This window comes from Monopterus albus, unplaced genomic scaffold (assembly GCF_001952655.1).
Source record: "Monopterus albus unplaced genomic scaffold, M_albus_1.0 scaffold57.1, whole genome shotgun sequence".
NCBI classification, from domain to species: Eukaryota; Metazoa; Chordata; class Actinopteri; order Synbranchiformes; family Synbranchidae; genus Monopterus; species Monopterus albus.
Window position 1 is genome coordinate 743,764 of NW_018127937.1, and position 25,823 is coordinate 769,586.

At 43.2% G+C, this 25,823-nt stretch overlaps 1 protein-coding gene across 1 annotated transcript; it reads right to left on the minus strand.

Moving 5' to 3' along the window:
• cngb1a (cyclic nucleotide gated channel subunit beta 1a) lies at nucleotides 1-25,090 on the minus strand. The gene is made up of 36 exons (XM_020602617.1): nucleotides 25,030-25,090; nucleotides 24,368-24,455; nucleotides 24,134-24,173; nucleotides 24,012-24,051; nucleotides 23,754-23,856; nucleotides 23,651-23,670; nucleotides 22,698-22,797; nucleotides 22,110-22,276; nucleotides 21,564-21,676; nucleotides 21,395-21,452; nucleotides 20,861-20,890; nucleotides 19,794-19,854; nucleotides 19,685-19,712; nucleotides 17,300-17,427; nucleotides 16,034-16,137; nucleotides 15,617-15,754; nucleotides 15,305-15,346; nucleotides 13,865-14,093; nucleotides 12,903-12,930; nucleotides 11,995-12,157; nucleotides 10,673-10,774; nucleotides 10,438-10,586; nucleotides 9,810-10,025; nucleotides 9,231-9,439; nucleotides 9,099-9,149; nucleotides 8,604-8,690; nucleotides 8,454-8,518; nucleotides 8,047-8,169; nucleotides 5,718-5,859; nucleotides 5,335-5,494; nucleotides 4,414-4,511; nucleotides 4,097-4,180; nucleotides 3,898-4,016; nucleotides 3,279-3,425; nucleotides 1,064-1,253; nucleotides 1-586 (listed from the first exon to the last, which is right to left on the minus strand). The coding sequence occupies exons 2-36, from the start codon at nucleotides 24,452-24,454 to the stop codon at nucleotides 368-370; spliced, it is 3,840 nt and encodes a 1,279-aa protein (XP_020458273.1). The 5' UTR covers nucleotide 24,455; nucleotides 25,030-25,090; the 3' UTR covers nucleotides 1-367.
• Nucleotides 25,091-25,823: the final 733 nt, after the last annotated feature.

The following is a 25,823-nucleotide window of genomic DNA, read 5'->3' on the forward strand; positions in this document are numbered from 1 at the left end:
GATGAAGCTTCCTGTGTCCAGCAGCAGCTTTCAGCTCAGCAGTGTTTCTGTTTTCTCGCCTTTTCTTGCTTTCTGTCTTTCCTCTTCAGCTCAGATGACATGGGGAGAACTTCCTCTGCTTCCTGAAGCTTTTCCTGCTACACTACAGTACACAGATGTAGTATTTCTATTCTTGGCAGGTACTACCTGCATCTCTCTGTTTCCTCAGCAGAAAGCTGAGCAGGACACTCAAAGCACCAGTAAACTAGTAAAATGACTAAAGTGGCAAATCACGAGAGTAGAAATATTTCTAACCACAATATTTTTTTGTGTAAACTTCCACAAAAACTAGTTTGCATGAAGAAGAAAGAGGCTGCCTCCTTTCAAATCACTCCTTTGCTGCCTCCACCCCCTCCTTCTTCTGCTCCTCTCGCTCCCTGGGCGTCACCTCCACAGTGAGCAGCTCCTCTCCTTCCTGTCGCGGCGTCATCCTGATGATGACGGAGCTGTCGGCGGTCTCTGCCATTGTGTCCACATCGTCCTGAACTGGACAGAGAGGAACCGGCATCGGAGAGGGAGAGGGGAGTCGTGAGATGGAGTGGGGGGCCTGGGAGGGACGAAAGAGATGAAAGCTCGCATGAGACTGCTGGTGACCAAAAGTTCTCTCTTTGCTTCATAGAATGGTTTCCTGTTTGCAAACAGGATGTGTTCACGGCTCTGAGGCAGAAAACATGTCTATATTCAGACATTTTTACTATTTGGAAATAAAGCCACTGGTGGAAACCTGTGAAATCACTGTTTAAATGGGAATTTGAATGTGACCACACACCTCCTTTAACAGACGTGTGTCAGCTCTGCCAACAATACAACATGTTTCTGTTGAGAAACAGCAGCTACCATGCTAATGCTAATGGAAGCTAAACACAAAGTCATCTGAACAGGTGAGAGAAGTGACCTGTGTGTGTCCACAAACATCAGCTGACAGCTCAGATTCACCTACAGCAGAGACGCCTCCTCACTCATTGAATGTAGCATGAACAGGCAGCACTTCACTTCTGACCAGCTGTGTCAGTAGAGGATTTACCTCTGCTGTGCTCTGAGATGGTCTGTAGGCCTTCTTCAGTTTGGCCAAGGTTCCCTCTATTCCCGCCTGCTCCATCACTTTCAGTGCTGCCTTGAACATTTTGGGTGTTTCCTGTCTGGGGGGGATGACCATCATCGCCTCTTTACCTTCCTCCTTCTCTTCTGGCTTTTTGTCCTTCGCGAGCATCTTCCTGCACAAAGGAGAACAGAGACACCTTTATACAAGCTCAACAGCATCACACACGTGTCCAAAAGTGGAAACTTTACCGTGCTAAATGAATGCACACAGGCACAAACAGCCAGAGTCCATCTTTGCTAAAATGAAAACACAACTGAGAACCTGGGCTGCACACTACAAACTAGTGTAAGCACACATCCACTGACTCTACTGCAGCACTATGATGGAGAAGATCAAGTGAGGAGAGGAAGCTGAGCAGGAGGATCACTGCACTGATCCGAGCAGGAAGTAGAATGACCTTAGTGAACACAATAGAACCGAGTCTCATCAGGTCCTAGGCATCAGACAGGAAGATGACAAAGGAAACGGAGACAGGAGAGCGGAGGAGACAAAGTGGGTGGGAGATGTTTTCACTTTGTTTCACTGTTGGAAGAATCTGAGACAGTGATGGATGAATTCTTTCATGTGCAGAGAGGAGCTGCTGTTTGTGCACAATTTAAAACAGTTGCTGTACCATTGTCAACCAATTTTCTGGATGAACGGATTGTTTAGTCAATAAGTAGCAAGGAAAATGTAAAAATGCACCTAGGGTTAAATTGTTTTGTCTGACCAACAGTCCAAAGCCAAAGCACTTCAGCCAAAGCAGCGCACTGTCACACCCGAGAAGCTACCGCTTTTCAATTTTAAACCTTTGTGCTTCAACAATGACTTAAATGATCAGTTTGCAGCAGAAACAATCACACAACAATGCCAATTCTTCTGCCCCAAATATCAGGATTGGCAGCCTTTCTTCTAGTGAGCTGAATGAGTTTGATTGGGAATCTGTAAACATTAAACAAGTAAATAATCAGCATCATGGAATTACTAAAGCAGCACACTGCACACAAAGCACAAGAATGAATGAATGAATGAACAACAACAGTGATGCATGTCCTGTCATTCTGCAGCAAAAGCACTTGTCAGCTCTTTTCTGGAAACACAAATATTGTGTTGTGGAGCTGCTGAACTGTGTGTGCGCGCGTGTGTGTGTGTGTGTGTGTGTGTGTGTGTGTGTCTGTGCAGAACCGGATGATTAACAAACTGCAGGTAAACAGTGACTCACTTGTCTCAGAATGGAGTCTACATTTGTGCCCGGAGCAAGAACTGTGGGGTGAACTCTACCTGACAGCTGGCCTGCTCTCTAAGTAGCTGCTCAATAAAACTTAATGGACAAAGAGACGAGGTGTACACTGCTCAGCCAATTCGCTCTGTCCTCGTACAAAACACCAGGAGGTCTGCACACCGTGTACATCTGACAGTGAGCACAAAGCCTCGCTGCCAACTGCCCCGGAGGCCGCTTGCTGTGCAGCTCTGGACAGCTCTGCAGCATTTGTAGTATCTGACCATGTTTTATAGAAATGTACCCACAAGGCTTCAGTGTCCAGCGTGAGGCCGTGTATGAGGCTATGTTCACACAGGTGAAATAAACTTGCCAGTCCTTCTCCTTGATTTCAAGGAGGAAGTGTGTTTACACAGCAGCTTCACAAGCACAGGGCATCTCAGCGCAGAAAAATAGTTGATCTGGTTCAACCTTTTCTGCCAACATCTTGTCTGTGAGTGTTACAAACCTCTGGGCTGTGTTCTGGACTCTAATCAGTGCATGAACCTGCTGCTCCAACTGCACCTGGATCCATTTCCCTGTCTCACATGAAGCCCACACAGTGTTTTTGTGACATGGAGAATATGTCTGTATTAATGCAGCGTTTTGGTCTCAGCTGTTTGTCCTCACATGATGATAAAACCAGGCTGTCACACAATTACTTTTAATATATCTGCAGCTCTCCACAACTCCAGCATTACTGCAAGAAACATGATGAACAGCACAGAAACAGTGTCTGAGCCATCTCTCAGCGGGATCAGCAGCTCAGTGCCTGGACAGATCCAACGGAGTCTGTTTGACGGCCAAAACTTAGATGTTTACAATTCCAGAGCTGGGACAGTGTGTGACTGTGGCTGACAACGGACAGTGAAAGATCCCTGTGATGGGGCTCACTCTTACTTGGCCTTCTTGCGCAGCCGTTTCTGGGACTCTGGGTAGTGCACCAGGATCTCTGCCAGGTCCCTCTTGTCCAGGATGAAGAGGTTGGCAAATCCGTGCGCCTTTACATTGGCAGTACGTCGGTTTCCTCCGCCTCCCGCCAGCAAACTGGGACAATAAAAGACAAGACAGACCTATCAATCTTCAGGTATATTTCAGAGAAAGCAGTATGTGAACGGAGGTCCAGCTGAAACCACAACCTTCATTTTTTGTAAATGTGAATTGTCACTGTACCAATGGAGTTTGACTGCAGGGGATACAGTAAGTGGCCAGAGACCGGAGGGGTCAGCAAGTGTGGGAACACAAACTGAAGATTATCACCTTCCTGAAGGAGGATTTATTTATTTAGGACTGTTGGATTAGACTGACTTAGATTGACACAGGGGTTCCTAATAAACTGACAACAGGGTGTACTGTATATCCAACAGTTACAGGATATTTTCCTGTGTGCCTCCAGACAGATGTTCCTGCTGCCACTGGGAAACACCAGCAAATTCATTTCCCCAGTGAACTCTGGGAAACCCACGTCCCACATCCACGGTTTTAATTGGTTAACAGGATGATAGGAAGCAACTCAGACCTGATCTCTCCGAACACTGAGCCGGCTCTTATGGTGACAAACACCGTCTGCAGGTCAGGGCCGCCCACCACCTGAACCTCACCCTGTTTGATGATGTACATCTCCCTGCCGATCTCGCCCTGGGACACAAGGAGACACGGGGTCAGCATGCTCTGCCGCCGCCACTCAGCAGCGGGTTCCACAGCTCATACAGACTTACCTTTTTACACACAAAGTCGCCGGGCAGGTAGACGACAGACTTGAGCCTGGTCAGCATGTCGAACACCATCTGTCTGTCACAACCCTGGAGACAGAGACATTTACATTGTCCTGACAGAGACGCACTGTGGTTTTAAAACTGAGAAAGGCTCATTCAGCCAGGTTCAGCCCATTTAACGACCATAAACTGAGATTAATTCAGATTTTAGCTTTACATTTTATTCAAAGAGGCTGCACATGATCCTTCACCTCTCTTTAGACCCAGTGTATGGTCTGCTCAGACACATGTGTCCTGTGTGTTGCTTTGCTGCTGCTGACCTGAAACAGGGCGACTTTACTGACGATTGCATAGTTGACGTCCACGGCGATGTCCTGTCTCATCTTAGCAGGAAGCTGCACTAGCAGCTCCTGTTCATCTGCAGAGGAAACACCACGACACACAGAGTGAACCTAAAGTAAACATGAGGCGTTCAGGCACCTTCTCTGAGCGACTTTCTAAGACCCCCTGGATAAAACTCTGCTAAATGCCTGAACTGCAGCAGTGGAAACGTATTCAGTTATACTGTTATGAAGTAATTTATTTACTTTGCCATATATTTCCATTGTATGTTATTTGATACTTCTACTCTACATTTCTTTAACAGCTGCAGTCGCTGGTTGTTCAGATTCAGATTTTAAATACAAAACATGCAAACAATGTGTAAGATGTGTTAAAGATTAAACTAACCAGCATCATATGAAGACATTAGAGTTAACTCTGGTTCAACCAGCTACAACATCATAATACTGCTTACATTCAATAACATGATAAAGTATATAAAATCTAAATAAAGTACAATACTTTCAAAGGGCCATTTTCATAAGGAGTCATTTTACTGCTTATATTTTAGATATAGCCTATTTTGCTGGTGATATAGCAAAAGTAAAGTCCTAAAAGCAGAACCTATCATTTTGTCTACAGTATTTTATAGTGCTGTATTACTATTTTTACTTCATAATGTATTGAGTATCTGAGTCCTGAGATAATGAGATATAAAACTTGAACCTGGAACCCGTTTCCTAGTAAACATAACTTCTCACCAGTTTTGTTTATCTACTGGCAATGGCTCTGTGTATTCACCAGGAAACTTCCAACCTACCTAAATTAGCTGGGAACTTAAATGACCCTTTGGCTCGGTGTATTTACTGGGACCCTGAACTACCCACTTCATAGCCTGAGTTTTCCCTCCTGTTTCTTACCCAGCATACCCTGGCTCTTCCAGGTGTAATCGTACCAGGTCTTGATGCGGTTCTGGACCTCTCGGGGGATGTTGTAGGAGTTCATGTACTTGATGGTGCTGTCCATACTGGCCCGGTAGTAGTTCTTACCAGCTGTCGCTGCTCCGACCACGTCTCTCATCTGAGACCCGAACCCAGAGGGGACAGACTCCGGTTAGTTAATCCTTAGAGATACAGACCCACGCTTGTTCTAGTGCCACATATGGGCCTATATCTCACTTTATCTGTTATACATTTTGTTGAGTAGAAATCCTGAATGTGTCTCTGACAGTAGAACATCAGTGAAGCTAAAGGCACCAGACCCTGGTAAAAATGAGGTTCATATGGTTTGACGATCAGCTTACCTGACCAATCATGATGGAGAAAGCAAAGACGCCAACAAAGTAGTTGATGAGCTGGAAGTAGATCTCAAAGACGGTGGTGGGGTCTGGCAGGCCTCCGATGGTGATCAGCGTCTTCACCGCAAAGTAGTAACAGCGAATGTAACTGTAGCAAAAACACATTTGCAGTGTGTCAAATAACTTCTAATCCATTTCAGAACCATTCCTCTGATCCCATAATTTTCTAACTTGTCCATTAATAATTCATGATTGATTGTGTTAAATGCTTTTTTTAGGTCAATAAATATCCCCATTGTGTATTTCTTCTCATCCATAGCACTTGTAATGTCCTCCATCAGGTCGGTAATGGCCAAAGATGTCGATCGGTTCGACCTAAAACCGTATTGGCAATCAGAGAAGATTTTATGTTGGTCAATAAATGTATCTAATCTGTTATTAAAGAGTTTTTCCAGAATCTTTGAAAATTGTGACAACAGAGAAACCAGTCTATAATTTGTGAAGTTGTGCTTATCACCAGATTTATACAGTGGAATAACCTTTGCTATTTTCATATTATTGGGGAACTGCCCAAGTCGAAACGACATGTTAAAAACATGGGTTAATGGTTTGCATATCCCCTCAATTACCCATTTAACAGTTGTCATAGTGATACCATCACTATCACTAGATGTTTTGTTACCACATTTATTCACTATCTCTATAATTTCCTTTTCAACTATGGGCTTCAAAAACATAGAACTCATGTTCCTTTCGATTGTATTATTATTTATAGTGACGGATGTATCATCTGTACAAATGCTTCTTGCTAAACCAGGACCAACATTCACAAAGAACCTATTAAACTTATCAACTACATCCTCCAATCTATTGACCGGTGTATCATTATCCATAAAATATTGAGGGTAGTTACTCTTGCTGGAACTGTTTCTAATCAATTTATTTAATATATTCCAAGTACCTCTCATGTTATTTTTATTATCCTCTAATAATTTAGAGTAATATAGTTTCTTACATCTCCTCAAAATCTAAATTAATTTGTTCTTATATAACTTATATTTTTCTTCCGCCTTCTTTGATCTGTCCTTTATGAATTCCTAATATAACGCATTCTTCTTTTTACATGCATTCTGTAATCCCTTACTCATCCACGGTTTCCCACTGTAATTCCTCTTATTTTTATACTGCTTACGAGGACAGTTCCTGTCATATACTTTCATGAATATATTTAAAAATTGCTCATATGCTTTATCTAAGTCTTCCTCTCTGTAAACTGATTCTCAGTTTTGCCCCATAAAATCCTCTTTTAGCCTCCTTACAGCATGTTTATTCGTTACCCTCCTATAGAAAAGATTTGTTTTTGGCCTCTCTTTTCTATACTGGCCCTCATAAACCACAAATACTGGTAGATGATCACTTATATCATTTATAAGTAATCCACTTGTCATTTTGCTGTCAATAACATTGGTAAATATATTATCTACAGTATTAGTGTTGCATGCTGGGTTGTTACTCTACTTGGTTTTGTAATTTTTGGGTATAAACTGCATCTATATATTGTGTTAATAAACTCCTCAGTTCCTGTGTGCTTGTTAGGATTTAACAAATCTATATTGAAGTCACCACATATGAACATTAATTTATGACTTATTGTCAAGTAATTTTCTTCCATCCAGTCATTAAATTTTTCTATGCTGGCTCCAGGTGCTCTATAAATACAGCTTATTACAACATTTTTCTTTTTTTCCACGAGTATTTCTACAGTCACACACTCCAGCAAATTATCCACCACCCTTGACATTTTCTCCACTTTCTTATAACAAAAGTTTTTATCTTTGTACAAGGTTCTCATTACAGAAAAAAGTTTTACAGAGACAGTTTTTTACCTTAGTCCACTGAGTTGTGTTGAGTTTATTATTGGCATTTCAGGAACTGAAATGAACACTAGCTAGAGAGGGATTATGTGCATCAGTGCACATGTATTTAGACTATTCATTCTCATGCACGAACATTCTGTCTTCAGTGTTTGTAATGTAAAGGGGATTGCTACTCATCGAGACCTTAAACTCAACTTTTAAAAGTAAAACAAAAAAATACATTTTTTTGTTGTTTTACTTTTAAATGTTGCTGTTTGTGGTCAGAGGTGAAGCAGGCTGAAACTCACTCTGTACCATTTGATGCCCAGTTTAAAATCCATCTGAAAGTGGACACTTTTGTCTCTACTCAGCATTTGTTCATTGTAGAAAACCCTTCAGCAAATATACATTTCCAGTACTTCATGCAAATTAACAGTGTTTTTACAGCATCCTCAGTATAAACTGGCGCATAGACTTACGCGTTGCCTCTTCCATCGTAAACCCATTTGGTGGATGCCAGTCCTTCATAGTCAGAACCCCAGTAGAAGAGACAGGCATTGATGTGCAGGGAGTAGAGCAGGTAGGTGGAGGTTCGGATCACCCTGACACGCAACAGCAACACAAAGCAAAGATTTAGTCCAAGGAAACTGACTAAAATTACATGTTGAGTTCCTCAGGGATCAATTCTGGGTCCCTGACATCTTTAAGGTTTATGTACATGCTTCTCCTTATACATTTTTTTGGTGAACAGATATGCAGATGATAAATGGTGTTATATATCTGCAGTCATACCCTCTAGCACCTGGAAACACACTTATGGAGAAAACAGCTGCAGTTTGGTTGGTTTGGTTTTTGTGTAACTGCTCTGTGTCTGTGTTTTTCTCACCTGTAGATGTAGGCTTTCTTCATCACAGCTTCCATCCTGTCGTTGAACTCAAAGAAAACCATGTACTGAGAAAAAAAAAGATTTCTCTCAGAAACAGAGTCAGTGCAGCAGCTGTATGAACATGTGTGTGAAGAGGAAATCCGTCCTGACCTTCAGCAGACGAGGGAACCTCAGCAGAGAGTTCACTCCGGTGAAGAAGTAAAATATCTCCATGGGAAAGAGACTGAGGACGTCCATCTGTAAAACACACAGCAGACACTTCCAGCAGGCATCTGCTAAAACAACAGCACTCCACAAACATATTCTTACCGATTCATTTTACTACCATTACTATTATTTATGTATTTATTTTTATTTAAATGTTTTATTGTCTGTGGATCTGCTTTAAAACAAGCTGAAGCATCTCAAGGAATTTATCCTAAAATTAAAACAAATAACTGACTTTCTTCCTTTAATTTAATGAAATTCTCATGTTACAGCAGCGCAGAGGAAAGAAAAACAAACAAGGTGCTATTTGAACAAAATTAATTAACTCAGGTTGGGAACTATGGCCCGTGAGTGCCTGCTCTGAAAGAGCCTTTGTGTTACTCTTCACATAAGATTTGCTGGTGTTTTTCCTGAACAGATGCACAGCTTTGTTCTCACCTTAAACCTCTGGGTTGTCATGTAGTTTTCCCTCATGGCCTTTTTATCACACTGGAATAAGAAGGTCCAGGTTAGAGATGCTGCTCGTGAGCTAAATCAGACACAGATGTTGTTCCTGCTGCTGCCACTGACCACGATGTCTCCTCCATGGACGAACTGCAGTCTGGGCTGGAAGACCAGGATGTCGGTGATGTAGATGAGGTCGCAGGTGTAGTCAGCCAGCAGCCACAGGTGGAGGTTTTGGGGGGTTTGGTAGGGGAATGCCCAGCGGACTGGGATCAGCCACACGTTCCAGTTCCAGGCTGCCACCACAAAGAACAGCCAGACCACATAGATCAGATCTGTGGAGACAGAAAGCTCAGCTCTAAACAGGATTGAATCTCATAATGTGACAAATGCTTTGTGTTACTCGACCACCAAAGCCCCAAAACATCCAGCTTACTGTCGTGTGTGACAAACAGAAGCAACAAGCTTCCTGTGGACTGTGTGGCTGTGGCTGATCACGTGTGGTGGACATTATGATGTAACAGATTTAATAATGGTGAATCATAACTGCTGCATCTAACTATGTATCATCATGTTTTTCAAACACAGCAGAGTCCGCCTTAAGCCAGCGAGAAGAGCTCTGACAGAAATCTGTGAGGTGAAATCACACTGTTCCAACTTTGGCAGAAAATGATTCTCAGGCTTTCAGAATTCAGCTGTGCTCACCGGTGTAGGGGTCGATGCTGGAGGGGAAGCGGTACTGCACAATGGCTCGGAACCACTCAGCCACCGGGGGAAGTTTGGGCGGTTTGGGAATTTTGACAGGATGTCCCAAAAGTTCAAAGTGGAGCTCCACCTCTTTTCCTTCTTCTTTGCCTGGTGCTGTGTCGTTCTTCTTCTCTGGAGGGGGAGGGGGAGGGGGAGATGGAGCTTTGCTCGGAGCTGCAGAGGTCAGACACAGTCTTCAGATCATTATTTATGATTCGGCACCAATATCTGATGAACATCAGGATCAACTAGACTTTTTATAAAGATGAGAAACATTGAACTTCATGCTGAACTTGGTAACAGTTGATAAAATAAAGACCAAGTTTCTGACCATATACTGTAACAATGAAGAGGTTCATTATCATAAGCAAAGACCAAGTTTCTGACCATATAACAATGAAGAGGTTCATTATCATAAGAAGGAGCCAGAGCTAAGGGTGCAGACTCAATGGTTATCGCCAGTAGTCAATTTGTGCTGCACCTTTAATTCAATTTGAAACATCATGAAGTAAAGATGAAAACACAAAAGCAGGACGACAAGAGAACAAGCTGATGCAACACCTGAGCAAAATATGTCAGAACATACAGGCTGTGGGACTTTCATCTTCAGAATGGTCTGGGTCCACCAGCCGGTATTTCTGGTGCTCGGTTCGACCTTTAAACAGCCAGAGCAGCTCATTCAGACGGTCTTGGACCACAACACTGCCAACGCTGGCTGCTGACAGAGGACGCGACCTGCAGGAGGACACCAAAAGGATGGTAACCACAGAAGACGACAGTGACTGCGGAGAGATGGAGTGTGTTTGTGTGATCTCTCTCACGTGTCATCTGCAGTCAGCAGGTCTCCCTGACTGGACCAGGTCTTCAGACTGGTCCTCATCAGTTCATCATCATCCTCATCTCCAGACAGATAAACCGCAGGACTGACAGGGACACAGCAGGAAGACATGCAGACACCAACAGAAGATAAACGTGAGCACATGAAGACAAAAAACATGATTCAGGATGAAGCTTCTTCTCTTGAAAAGAATGTTTTGTGCCTTTGTTATTTACTGAACTCAGGATGTTTGGGGATTTTTTGAACTGCTGCCCAGTACTGTGGTCGTGGCTGTTTGTTAACTGTAGAGTTATAGTTGTTTCATTTTGGGGGGATTTTCATACTTTTATTACTGTTTCTGCCCACTGTGGTCTATTAATTATCATATTTTTTTCGTATAGCACATTTACAATAACCACTAAGTCATACCAAAGTCCTTCACAATTCTAAAGCAAATACACAGTTCCAAAACATCACAGCAGCAAAGGCTGATTAAAACTGCACAGCAGAAATATAAAACAAACATACACATCCTAAAAATAGACATAGAGGTCAGCAGACAGGTCATAACTACCTGATAAAAGCTGAGAAAAGAATAACTATTCAGGGGCAAACACCAGAATAAGTAAGAAAGGGTTAAGTAATGCTTTTAAAGATCTAATGTTTGTGGGTAATTTATTCCACAGTTTAGGAGCTACAATAGCAAATGCATGAACGCCCCGGCGTCTAGACCTTGGGACCACCAGCAGCAGCTGGTCTGATAATCTTAATGTCCTTCCTGGTTTACAGTAAATTAAAAGCTCCAATAGGTAGGCAGGTGCCAAGCCACTCAGTGCTTTACAAACAAACAATAATATTTTAAAATCAGTCTTATATTGGACTGGAAGCCAGCACACAGACAATGTTCATGTTACGCCTTTAAAAAATGCAAATAGTATTTATATTCTTGTTTGTAATATCTGTAACAATTTTAGCAACATAATCCTATTTTTGTATTTTAATGACCGTATTGTGAGTGTTGCTGTTTATTTTAGTTGTTTTGATGCACTGACTTTAGCAGGATGGTGATGTCAGTTTTGCGTCTTTAAAACAAAAACATAATGAATGAATGAATAAATGGCCAAGTATGTTACACACACAAGGAATTTGTTTCCGGTACTGAAGAAATGAAAAGAGGCAGTGACAGAAACATTAGGACGTGGACACAAGACCTCCTTGACCTGGCGCAGCAGCTGCTAGCATGTGGTTAAACTGGTTTTAAAGCTCATTTTCATCAGCAGTGGTGGAAGAGTCTGCAGCTGGGTCGATGGGGTGCACATTTGTTACCTGAGGTTGGACAGTGGCATGTTGGGGACTGTCAGGCTCGTGCAATCTGGTTCTGGGCTTGTGATAATTTGGGGGACATTCAGTCCTTTTTCCTGCCCCACATCCTGATCCACATCCTCGACCTTCAGCACCAGAGCTTCAGCCAAACCTTTAGCCCTACTCCCTGCAAACAGCCCAGAGAAAAGCCCTGACTACATGTAACGTCCTACACATACTGTCAAAAACTATAAAAACAAGGTTTCCCTTTAACTCTGTCTACTTAGCAAAGCAGCCAAGGCAACAAACATCTACTTTTTTTAAGATCACCTGAAGTGTGGTCAGCTGTTAGCTCACAGTGCAGAGCAGCGGAGTAGTGATGCTGAGCAGGATGTGAGATGTGAGAGGACACTTTGAGGTTAGTGGTCTGTTTGGCATGTTACAGGTTTTCTACACAAAATTAAGTGTCTATAATGTTTCTCTAAAGGTCTGCAGGAGGAGGGTGGGGCTTAAGGCTGCTGAGGATGCTGGCAGTTGGAGTTAAGGCATCTGAGGTGGCTAGCAATGCTCATGCAGCACTGTCGTGCATGCTGCGACAGCCCATGGGTCAGCTGGGTGAGCTCCAATGGCAGGGTCGGCATGGACAGTTTGGGAGGGGTGAGGTAATGCTCATGCATCAGCTTCCTGCAACTCTCCAGACACTGAGTAGCCTGAGGGACCCGAAGCAGAAAGCTCTTTATCGGAGAGCAAGCATCAGGAACTGGACAGAGAAACAGCGACAAGGTGAGAACTTCACAGGATCCTGGTGGGACCGATCTCACGACATTTCGTTTCATTTCATTATGACTTTAAATCTTTGGACCACACCTTAATGTTGCTTCAGGTGTTATTACTGCAAATATCAAAAGAGCTGTTCTGATAAAACTTCTCACCTCCACCTTCTTCTTCTGTTGCTTTGACCTGAGAAGAAGAAAGAACATTTCAGTAAATTCCCTGAACACCTTGCAAACACAAAACATATAAGTGTATTTAAACCAGGTCACAACATTGTCCTTACAAGTGAAAGGAATTAGCAAAGTTGCAGTGGAGGAAAGTATCTAAGTACATTTACTTAAGTACATTTTTGATTTTCTGCTTCTTCATACTTGGACTTCACTACATTTCAGAGACAGCCCTAGAAGGCTGTGCTCGCCATTTATGTGTGTTTATGAAACACGTTCTCATCTCAGAGCGTCAAATACTGATGCTTTGTCAAGTACCTTTTGCATCTCATACAGATGATACAGTAAATGTTACCTCAGGGGTGAGTATGAGATGCAAGAGTTTTATTTGCCATTTATGCATAAACAGGCAGTCTAGGCATATAGGAATACAATAGGAGATACAAACAGTGCTGCCTTTTCAGAAACTTTGGGTGTTTCTTATATGGGTCATCATTTCCCTCACTTGCAAGGACAGAAGACTTGAGGAAACATGACGTGAGACATCCTTTTCTCCGATCCTTCATGTGAAGTGTCCAATCACCAACTGATTTCTGAAAAAGGCATGTGCTGGCCCATTAAAGACCTCTGTGAAGGATGCTCTCATGTATCCTTCAGTAGCCTCCTCACTCCTCAGAGCAGGAATAAGAGCTTTGGGGTATCCTTCAAGATTGCAGGCTGGAACAACTTCCAGGTTGAGCAAGGATTAAAAATTGGAATTTACCTGTTGTCTTGTCAAACTTTGAGTGAAAGTAACTTCACTACTTCAACCAGTAGGGGGCTGTAGCCTGACAACAGCTTAAACCATCAACTTTCAGTGGTGAGGATTATTTTAGAACACATGAGGACATCCTCTCCCCAACCAGAATACAGGAGCATGGCTCTTGGCCACAGCATAAAGAGTAAAGAATCACCTGTTCTGTGGCGGTGGTCGGGGCTTCTGAAGTTTGTGGCTTTGGTTGTTGGGTGATGGGTTGGGAGACCACACTCGGCAGGTCTCTCTTCTCCAGTGCTGGCTCCACATCTCTTGATGAAGGTGTAACTTGCTCTGGTGCTTCAGACTCAGTGGGTGGAGGCTCCATCTTGTCCTCTGGAGTCGTAGCCTCAGTATCGTCTGCAGCTGCACAGATGTCTACCAGGCAGCTGGTGAAGAAGGGCAGGTGTGATGAATGATAAAATTTAAAAAAGCTGCAAAACCCATCTTTCTCCAGTAACCTTTGTGTTCACAGGTAAAATATGTGGACAAGCTGGTAACGAACAGGAAAATGAAAAGGAAAAAAGTCTGAGGTGAGGAGCGCAGATTTGCTGGTGCAGACAAATATCACACTTCAAAACTCAGTCTACATCACATCTGTGATCAATCATGCCTCATCTGTGCCTACTTCAGCTACTGATGACCTACATTTATGAGAATGCATTTTACAGTCCCCAGATGCTGAACAGTGGCTCAAGAAAGAACCTGCATGTCTGACAGCAACAAGGAAAAGCAAGATATCACCAAAGTGGATCATCTGGGGACCATGAATGCCCATGCAAATGTTTGTGCACAGAAGGGAGAAGAAGAGAAGAAAAGTTGGCAGCGAGTGACACAAAGTCAGATTTAACCACAAGAAGACGCCTCAGGCCGCAGCAGAGCTTTTACAGAAGCAGATATACAGCACATAGCAAACTGTGTGGGCATGAAACTATTCAGAATCAAAGTCCTGCCCGAGTTCTTAGCTAGCCTAAAGGTAAGATAGCTATGCTAAGATGAAAAATCAGCTGTATCACAGTTTGAACACTGTCATTTCAGCAAAGATGTAACAACAGTACTTCAGTTACAATGCCACCAAACATACAACATTTTTGCACTTGCCACCTCTGTCTTAGAGTAGTTTGAACACTTTGTCATTTCAGCAAAGACGTAACAACAGTACTTCAGTTATAATGCCACCAAACATACAACATTTTGCACTTGCCACCTCTGTCTTAGAGACTCGGTGAAGCCAGGGCTTGTACCAAACAGCTCATATTGGGGTTCACTTTGGGTCAAACTCAGAGACAGGTGGACAGTGCAAAGCTAACATGAACCATGGAGTCAAAATAGCCACATTTATGGGACACATGCCAGACTGAAATAAACCAGAATGAACCCAAACTCCTCACCACTGCAAAGTCAGATGCAAACAGTGTCACCTCTTTGATCCAGTACAGCGACACGGACGGAAGTCAAACTAAAGTGTATCCAGCATAACGTGTGGTGCTGATCCACCGTGAGCCAAACCAGTCAGCAGTAACTGACGTATCTGTGACACCCATGTCATTTTCACTGCTTTCAGCAGCTGCAGCAGGGTTTGTGCTCAGCATGAACTCACTCTGGCTCGTCCTCGTTTTCCTCCTCCAGGATGTTCGGCAGCCTGTTGAGAACAAACAGCAGGACAGTTTTCGAAGTCTCACACCAGGTTGTACAGCGTTTCAGATGCTTTTCTGCTACAGTGTGGTTTTGTATGACTGTGTTCCATGTAACTTAAAAAAGAAAAGATTTTTTTCAGCCAGTGTAGTGAGATACTGCACCTTATACCAAAGGAAGCTTTGTTAACATTAACTCAAAAAACACAAGCAGTCAACCCGAAAACTAGTTGGTTTCTGAAAAGCTGACTGTTTAAAGATGCAGGGCTCTGACTTACTGCTCGCTGGACTCCGGTAGTGTTTCTATGATGATCTTGGCTGAATGTTCCACCTCCAGCAGTCGGACCGCCTCCTCTGCCGCCTTCCTGGCCACCTCCTCAGCCACACGGGCCACCTCCAGGCGCTCCTGCTGCAGCCTGTACAAGGACGAGCTCAGAGACTCACCAACGTTAAAGGAAATTACACTTTTAAATACAGACTCTGAACTAAACAAAGACTAAAAGACTTTGGCCCTGCCTATGTCCTATAAATGTGATGAGACCCTACAGTAACAGAGACGTTCAGCTGCTGAGATACTGGCTCTCACTCTGGACTTTATGTCGTACAAACAAACAACCTGCTGACATTTTGTAGGACACAGTGAGCAAACAGACGAAAAAAGAGAGAGTACATGATCAGAGAGGGGAGTCACTGACCTTTCCTCCATGTGAGCTAGAAGTGCCTCTCTTGTCTCCTTCCTGATGCCGTCTTCCTCCGGGCTCCAACGACCCCGCTTGGGCTTTGCATCTTCTGTCTGCAGCTGATCACAGAGCGACAGATCTCACTCTGATTTTATTTACACTGTTACTCTGTTGGGTAACATTTAAGTTCCTTTTCAAATACCACAGAACAGTGGCCTGTACCACAGTGGTACCCTCTGTACCATGGTACCCACTGTGGTTATACTCTGTTAAGTACAATGGCCTCTACCTGGATACTACCATGGTACCCTTGAAAGGGTTATGGCATCTACCAGGATACCTATGCTGTGTCTCAGACAACTCAGAACTGGAGAATTTCCAGTCTGCTACTTGTGAGGTATGATGGGATGGTGCTGGAAGTTAGAACTCTGACTGGGAAAATTCCACGCCTCTAGACTTGACTGAGAATCAGATGCTTAGATGTCACTCAACATAACAATATCCACAGGAACTGGTTTTGAATGGAGATTAATAAAACTTCCAAAATGAAAACTACTCACTTAAGCTGCTTTAATAAAAGACATTTGATGTAAATGAGCTCTGCTGACATTTGCAAATATTCTCATTCTGCCTGTCTCCCACGATAAGACGAAGATGAGCTTCTGGCGGTCAGACCATCCTGATTGTTTGGTGTCATGGCTCACGGAACGTTTCAAGCTTTCTGGCATCTGATATGCATCAAATACAGCGTTACCCTGGTACCCTCTAAATAATCACATGTGGTACTATTATATGATTCAGAAGGTACTACTAGTATCCTATGATACTACTATAGTAGCATTGGAAGTGCCATGGAGCATACCCCAACATGTCTATAGTACCCACACTAGAACTACCATTGTGTCCTTCCCCACAGTAGCATGGGTTTTATCAGGTGTGCTCTGAAGGTACTGCAGCACCTTCCCTGGCACTACTCTGGTACCCTTCAAAGTGCCACAGTACCTATCATGATACTGCAAAGGTAACCTATGACGTGCCATGAGGCCTACTCCAATAAAATTATAATACCCTTTGAAATGCCATGGTGTCCAATCTGGAACTACCATAGTACCTCTCAACCGTAAGTACCACGTTACCCTCTGAGGTGCTACTGTACCTTCCCTGGTACTACCAGAAATGCCCATGCTACTGGCATTGTGCTCAGAGTAGAAAAGGTAGCCACTGTCTGTCCGGACGGGATCTTGAATGTTACCTTGACGGGGTAGGATGAGTCAGGCTCACCTCCACCATTGATGGCTGTGGATTCTCTTTGTTCTGTGACGGTGGCTCCTCATCCACCTCCCTCACCTCGAGCTCGTCCTCTTCCACGTCCTCCAGCACCAGGTCCATCTTCTTCTGTACAAAGCTGACTGAACGCCACAGGGCAGGGACAGCAGTGCTGAAGATTAACTGTGTGTTTTATAAACTGTATATATCAACCACTGGCTATTTTAATCTCGTCATGTCTGATCATGTGTTTTTTTTTTGTCCCTATTCTGGAGTGAACAGGTACCTGATGCTCTACTGGCAGGGCTCATTCATTTTATTTTAGTCATTAATCTGTTTTGAATCTTAATAAATAAGCAAAAAATCAATAATACAAACAGGTAAACAATGCAAACATTAGTGGTGTTTACATTATGCATATATAGAACACACCGAAGTTTCACCATTTACCAATTGTTCCACAGACCCATGATTGACTGATTGGTCGGTTCTTGTTTTATGCACAGAACAAAAAGACTCACCAAATTACTCTTTAATAAATGTTTTTATTTTCACAGAGCATACAGTGTGTTAATGAGTTGCTGCGCTGATATCTGTGCTGAACTACTGGCAGTCCAGAACCCAGATCGGCAACTAACAGCTTCTGTGAGTTTCTGGTGCAAAGTAGCACCAACTACCAATTATTCAGTGATTAAGCTGAGTTGTCCGCCCAGTCTGTCCTTGTTGTTACTACAACGCAGCATGGATTATTAAAGGGGGCTGTGCCATAAAGACTTAGGTGACCTCAGCGAATCTTATATTTTTCTCTAAAGTTGGAAACCAAGCTGTATGTTCTTAGCAAACTTTGAGTGAACACTGGGACACACTAACTTATACAATCTCACACAGTCATCTTTCTGATTCAAATGTGTTCACATTCATGTAGCTCATATACAACAGACATCTCATAGAAACATACTTTATGTCAGGTTAAATTTTTTCTTAGTTTTTCTCAGTGACATAAAGAAAACTGAATTTCATAGCTGGAAGCACCTCAGCGTCATGGAGCAGTGTTTTAGCATTAAGACTGAATCATGGTGTCACCACATGCAAACTGCTGTTTGTTGTTTAAGAGTTTCTGCTGCTGTCAGTGTGAACGACTCTGACCTGCTCTTCCTCCTTTTATTTTAAGGGGCTCTTGCCGCCTTTCCCTCCTGAAACAGAAGGAGAAGAGCAGCCCAGTTAGAGTCCACCTTGTCACTGACAGCGCCTGCTAATCACTACATGGCTAGCACACCTGTCGACCAATCAGTCAATTCATGAATGCGTGTATTTGTGTAACCTGCAGTTAGAGAGTGACTTCCCACCAGGCTGAAAGGTGTTGTTTCACATAAAGTGTAACCACACAGTGCAGCATCACTGCAGCGTGGTGACAACATTTTCAGCTGGTGACAAGTTGATTTGACACAAGGTGTATATAAAGAAAAGGCTTCAAGCAGAACTACATGCACTGCAGTTAATCACTGTGACCCATTGTAAGGTTTTGGGAGGCAGATGCACATTTCCCAAACCAATGAGTTAATCGTCATTCGTGAAGTCTTCTCTTTTATAAGAGTGAAAGAAACCTTTGTGTGGCTTGTCCAGATATTTTTAAAAAAACTTGGGGAGTAATTCTTGTGATTGGTAAAAACAGAGGGAGAATGTAAAGAAACTGCTAACGTAGCTAACACGTACTGAATTAGCTAAGTTACATTAGCCAGGAGCTAGCTAGTTGACATTATGTAATAATTTGTTATAAATATAACCCCTTCATGTACTGTAGCAAAAACACACTGTGAAAATACTCTACTACAAGTGCAAATCTTGGATTTAAAACCCTTATTCAGTAAAAGTACAAAATGATCTGGTCAGGTTTTGTTACATGTTTTTGGATTAATCCCATTAATTATATAATTAGGGCATTTTACTGCAAATTGTATGTACTTTATACACAATGGGTAGTGTCACATGGTATTCTATAATATTATCTAATGTTTGTCGTGGCAATGCATTTTTCAGCTAATGTTGTTTAAATAATTTTGTTTAACATGTAGGAGAATTTATTCAAAATGAAGGAACAATCTATTCGGTTTATTAAAACACTAAGACAAAATCAGCCATTTTAGAGAAATGTGGCAGGAAGGGTATGAAAACTGCATTCTGCAGAGTTATTAATAACTGAAGGTGTTGGTTAAATGTAGTAATTATAACACTCAAGAAAAGTACAATCACCTTGAATTTGTACTTGAGTAATTGTACTTAGTTACTCTCCAGCACTTAGACTCAGGCCCTGACACACCCATAGTTCAGCTGTGGTGTGATTTAAATGACCAGACTGTGACGTGCAGGTGTTAGTGTGAGCTGTGGAGAAGCTGGACTTACCAGCGTGTGCCGCGTCACTTCCTGCATCCTGCAGGAGGAGAACGGACACTGTAAGGACATAGTCAGCAATGGAGGGGTGAGACATGAACCTGATGCTGCAGCGACTCACCTGGTTATGAACGGGCTGTGGCAAGATGCGAACGATCTCATTCACGATCCAGCCCATCATGCTGTCGACACAACACAACATGTTGGACCAAAGAAAACACAATCTGGGTCCTGAAGCATCTATTTTCTGCCAATAACCCAGTGTGCATGGTGTCAGAGTGACAGTTTTATTTATCCTTTATTTTACCAGGAAAACCTCAATGAGATTAAAAGTCTCTTTTATAAGAGCGTCCCGGTCAAGACAAACAACAACATACAGCAAACAAAACAGAACAAATCTAGGCCATTGTTAGAATTACAACAAAACACCTCACAGAATACACCAAAACTAAATGGACAGCAAAGTGAGTAGCGCCCTTCCAACATGGCTCTAAATCTTCTCAGAAGAAATGTGTACTGCACGCTGTACAGTATCTGCTTTGTCTAACCAGAGGTGGAAGAAATACTGTGTTTCAGTTAAGTACAACAATACTACAAAGTAAAAAAACTCCACTGCAAGTATAAGTCCTGCATTCAAAATCGTAAAACTATTAGTATAAGTAAAAGTATTGGTTCTGCAGTACAATGTCCCATGTAACTGAAGACATTGTAGATTGTTAGAATTACTTGAAGTGGAGGGAGCTTTCACTGTGTTGTGCAGTTCGGTAGTTCAGTGCAGTGGTCGCCAACCTAGGGATCTGGCCCCTCCAAAGGGTCATCTGGTAAATCTCAGGGGTCCTGAGATTATATATGAGGGCAAAAGATGTGGACACAAATTTGGATGAGTAGTGCAGACTTACAAATTGACCTGTTGACTAATGTTTTTGAAACAACCTGAGAAGTTTGGAAATGTTTCACTGGTGGAACTGCTAACAACGCCCAGACATCTGAACCATGACAACGAGACACCAACAGGTCGCTCTTTCCACCAGCCAATAAAGACTGTTCACAGATTATTCACTTATAACTCGGTCATGTGATTTGTTTCTAACTAGAGTCATTAGGAGTGTAACGTCCGGCAGAACAATCCCGGCTAAAGCTCTGTGCTATAATGCTACTGTAATGTCGGATAAACCTGTTTCCACCTACTTAGGCTGCTGCTCTGTTTCCTCGTAAGACCTGAGAGGACACAGCACAAAGGGGACAGAGGTTAACAACAGGCACTTCATCCAATATGACAGTTTTCCACCTGCAGTTAGCTCATTGTGTCTCATTGTGTTACTTTGGCCTAGTGTGCCGACACTTAGTACAAACTTCAAGCTTGAAAATCAACAATGGCATTTTAGAGCAGGTAGCTTTTCTCCAGTTACATTGCAGGTCAAGAGCAACATGTTAAATGTTTCCACCATGAAGAGAAGTTAACAGATGTCCATGACTGGCCCGCTTTACTGCTGTCATGCTGTTGATACATTAGCATGCTGGCTAAGTGAAATCCCATATAACGTCTTTGTGTTACTTTTGGATTACAAACTATTTCTGAAGATGCATAACCTCTTGTGAATGTGTTTCCTAATCCTGCCTTCGTAACCCAGCACAGCTCCCCCTCCTGATCCTGGGCCTTGTCCTCTTAATCTGCTCCTACCTCTGACTCAGTGCCTAACCAGAGACAAAGGCTGTGCTTACTTCTCAGTGCTGGTGAGGGGTTGTGGAGCTGCTGGGGGCTCTGCAGGTAGAGCTTCAGCTGTTTAAAGGAGGAGGAGATTCTCTGATTAGTAATATTTATTCTCTCACAAGGTCACATGTTTAAAACCCCACCAATGATGACTTGAGGCTGACTCAGAAGCGGAGGTACCTTCAGCTGCAGCTGCAGCTTCAGTCTTCTCGTCCCCTTCTGTCTTTGAGCGAATACAGACCTCTGGCTGAGGCACCACCTTCTCTATGCTCTGTCTGATCCAGTCTATCATCCTGCCAGCCACACATGTCACACATGGATTTGGTTAATTCCGTCCCTTTGCTGCTCTAGGTCTCTTTTATGGTGGACTAATATCAGAGACACACTGTTTCACTACCTCTGAATTAAATAAAGAAAACGCCTGATGATACAGCAGAGGCACTGTGGTGAACAGCAATTTAACATCCAGTCCGTGTTGTTGAGCTGATGTTGTCATCCAGCTGCTGTTCACAGTTACATGTCAGCTCACCTGCAGAAACCATGGACTCTGCTTTACACTCCTTTACTTTCTGCTCATACTTTAAATCATGACTGTGCCAATTTACATCACCGGTTTTAACCGGGCTGATGTGAAAAGTGGACCCGTGATGTTAATCTGTGCCACAGCCCTGGCTGTTTGTAGATAACACCATTACATCCTTCTGAAAGTGCAGAGCATGCACATACCTGGGGGGGGGTGGCTTGTTGTCCTCGGAGTCTGACTCCACCTCCACCACCTGAGGTGCTGTAGATGAAACACAAGAAGACACTCGACTGCGTCCAGCTGAGTCGGAGCTTAGTCTGCGGGAGGATTCACACCTGCCCTCACCTGGTGCAGCTGCTGTTGGATGCACCTGGGGAGACACACACACACACACACAGGGCTCAGAAAGAGGGATGAAGCTGCTGACATTTAAAGGAGCATTCCACCAGTTTTACACATCAAGTCCAGTTTACATGTCATGGTTGTGAAAACAGTTAACACTCAGTAGTCAGTTTATTAGGAATAGCCATCTCCAACCACAGAGTCAGTCTAACCCAACAGCAGTAAATCCTCCTTCATAATGTTCAGTTTGTGTGCAAACGAGATCTTTACTCTCAGTGAGGTTTGCCTGGCAAAATAGAGGTTGAACCAAGAAATAAATGAGCCGACAGTATGCATCCAAATAACCTCAGTACAGCGTTTCACTGATTTAGTAGGTGAAGGCCTTTGTGGTAACTGAGTACTGCTCTCTAACAAAACCACTTCAGGACGTCATGTGTTAACTGTTGTACCTCATGGTGCGGCTCAGCTGGAGGCGACTCTTTGCTCTTCACATCAGGCTGAGGAACAACTTTCTCCAAACCCTGACTGATCCAAGCTATCATCCCTTTTCTGTGGGAGAGAAACAACAGAGGAGATTGACAGTAAATGTACTGTCAGGCCCTGTGTTTGTGGCTGCTGAACTGAAGATCCCCTGAGGTGTGTGAGCAGAGCTTCACTGCTGAATAGTCAGTAGCTCATTATTTGGCACCCTGCCTATAGACAGGTTTATGAAGCAGCTCACTATTTGGCATCTTGCCTGTAGACAGATTTATGAAGCAAATCACTATTTGGCATCCTGCTTGTAGACAGGTTTACGAAGCAGCTCACTATTTGGCACCCTGTCTGTAGGCAGGTTTACAAAGCAGCCCACTATTTGGCATCCTGTATGGAGACAGGTTTATGAAGCAGCTCACTATTTGGCATCTTGCCTATAAATAAGGTTACAAAGCAGTTCACTATTTGGCATTAGTGTGCTGCGGTGATCACTCACACGTCTTTGGGTTTACTGTGATCCACAGAGGAAACATCGGCATTAACTTACAAAGCTCATTGTTGATTGTTTTAGCTTTGTATTTGCATCGTTTATCTGTAACGTTTCAGGCTGCTGTTTTGCCAGGGCTCCCTTGAAAAGGAGGCTGCTAAGTGTAAAAATAAAGGTTAAATAAAAAAAATAATGAAAAGCAACCAAGTCTCAAGTCTTTCCAAAGCAACTCTTCAACTACAGTAGACCAAAAGTCATTCAACCTTTCAAATCTTTTAAACAAGTTTCAAGTCAGGTCTCAAGATGCTGAGGGGGACTCCAAGTCAGGCGTCAAGTAAAACGTTTGAGTCAGTGTTCATGCATTATCCACACATAAGTAACTATTCAGCCTTATTTTCTAAGTCTCTTGAACAGTTTCACACACATACTCATTGTATTTACCTGGTTGCTGCACTGTCGTCCTGTAAACAGAAAAGACACCAGCACATTATCACCAGATACCGATGACCTGACTGCACAGTGAGCCTCAGGATCAGATCCTCACCTCCGTGCTGGGGTTGGCCCGGCTCACTTTAGGTGACACTGCAGGTTGAGGCAGCACTCCGCTGATCCACGCCAACACCGTGGGCTGAGAGCCAGATGCCAGGCTGAGGAAACAGTGTTCACTCTTGTTTACACGCTGTCTGGTACAAATGTAAAGTGTCTTTATCCTGAGTGTTGTCACTGTAACTCCCATTCCTCCCTGTTACCTCTATCAGTGCAATTCACCTGTTTCCCTATCACCTGTGTGAATATAACTCACCTGCTCCCCTCTGCTTCCCGGTTGGGTATGTCAGCTTTTGCTGCCAATAAACAGTAACGTATGTTTAGTGTGAAGAACAGAAGCAAACGGAAACACATCAAGTTCACTGTGAGTGGCCTTACCTTTGTTTTTGCACTCATCTTGAAATGTCACTTTCTTCTCCTACAGAAAACACAAAACGTTACGTGTACAGTATGAATAATACACCATTTGTTATGTAATTCAGTAAAACATAATTATGTACTACATATATTTTTTTTTAAAACCTAGTTTACATAGTCCTTTCTACATACAAGAGATAAAAGACAAGAGAACTCCAGAGATCTAAATGATAAACCAAAAAGGGTGTGACTCACATGAACAGGGGCAGTGGAAAGTTCCTCTGCTGCTCTGGGTGGAGGCTCAGGTGGCTGGGGAAAGACTCTGACCACCCAACTCAGCATCCTCCATAAACAAACACACAGCCAAATATGTTACTGCTGGAAAAATACCATGTTCTTTTAGACAGCAACATGTTTCAGATTTACATTTGGTTGTATTGACCCATGGCTGCAACAGCCAGCGTTAGGCCATTATAGATCCCACATGCTGCAATGACACCAGCTGAGACAGGTGTCATCGCCTTGGAGGCAGTGACAGCACCTGCTCAGATGAGTTTCTCAGTTTTTCAGCAGCGCTCAATGAGAACGCCGAGCTACAGGGTCATTTCTAGGACTGAAATATGGTTACCTATAAAAATTCAAATGTAACTTCTCTAACCCTGCCACATCCTCTGATTGGTAAACAAACTGATCAAACTACAATTTAACTCAAAACATTATAAATCACATCACTATTTTATAACTACAGAAAGAAACCCAAACAAGAAAACCATGCACTGCACATTTAAACCAGGAAAAAACAAACCCTGAATGAATTAATGCAGCTGTGAATTGAACAGGTTCGCGCAGGTGTATTTAGGGTGTAGAGTACAGGTATAGCAGGGTGTGGCCTGCATGTTGGAGGTCTCTTGTCCTACCTGAGTTGTTCAGTCAGGGTCCAGCAGCATCCCACAGAGCTGTGAAGACCTGCAGGGATCAGACCTCTGTGGGGGATTAAAGAGGAGCGCTGCTAACAGGATTACTGCAGGGCAGACCGGGACAGACGATAAGTGACTCCAGGTTCAGCTCTACCACACACCTTTCACACTGTTGTTTTATGTTATGGCGTTATTGGTGCTTTAACATACAGATGTGAACAGTGCTCTTCATTAAACACTGGTTATCCCTGGAGCTTTGCTTTGCAAAAACAACCTGTAAAAAAAAAACAACCAACCATGTGGTGCCTCTGCCTGCAGGTCCTCTCTGTGACTGGGCAGCAGGTGTTTGTAGAGTCCAGTGTGGATTCATTGTTGAACCTGGACTGAAGCGTCAGTCCTGGTGCTGTGACCTGGGACTGACAGCTCAACAACTACAACAGCAACACCCAGCAGCGTACTGTACATAAGACAGGAAGCAGCAGGAAACCCCGTTATCAGTGGTCCAGACTCTTCCTACAGTCCAGCTGCTAGGTGAAGAAACCAATGTGTCCTTTTAAAAAGGTTTTTCTATGTCATTTAATTTTGTTCCTTTTCAGAACTGTTTGTAATGTCATCCATGTGGTGCCTTAGAATGGCCTGTGGCATAAACCTGCCTTGCTTGACACATTTCTTTGAATTTAAACCAGGCAATGGGATGTAAAGCGCCTACAGACCCAGCTGTGAGCATATTGCAGTGGCTCCAGGTTAAAGCTGGATTAGCTGCTAACGAGATTAAGTCCAGCGTCAGCAAAACA

Coding starts and splice junctions, on each gene's coding strand:
- cngb1a (XM_020602617.1), bottom strand. CDS start 24,454: ATGCTGAGTTGGGTGGTCAGAGTCTTTCCCCAGCCACCTGAGCCTCCA. Junction 10,026..10,437: donor AGATGAAAGTCCCACAGCCT/GTATGTTCTGAC, acceptor TGACCTCTGCAG/CTCCGAGCAAAGCTCCATCT. Junction 5,860..8,046: donor TACGATGGAAGAGGCAACGC/GTAAGTCTATGC, acceptor TTTTTGCTACAG/TTACATTCGCTGTTACTACT.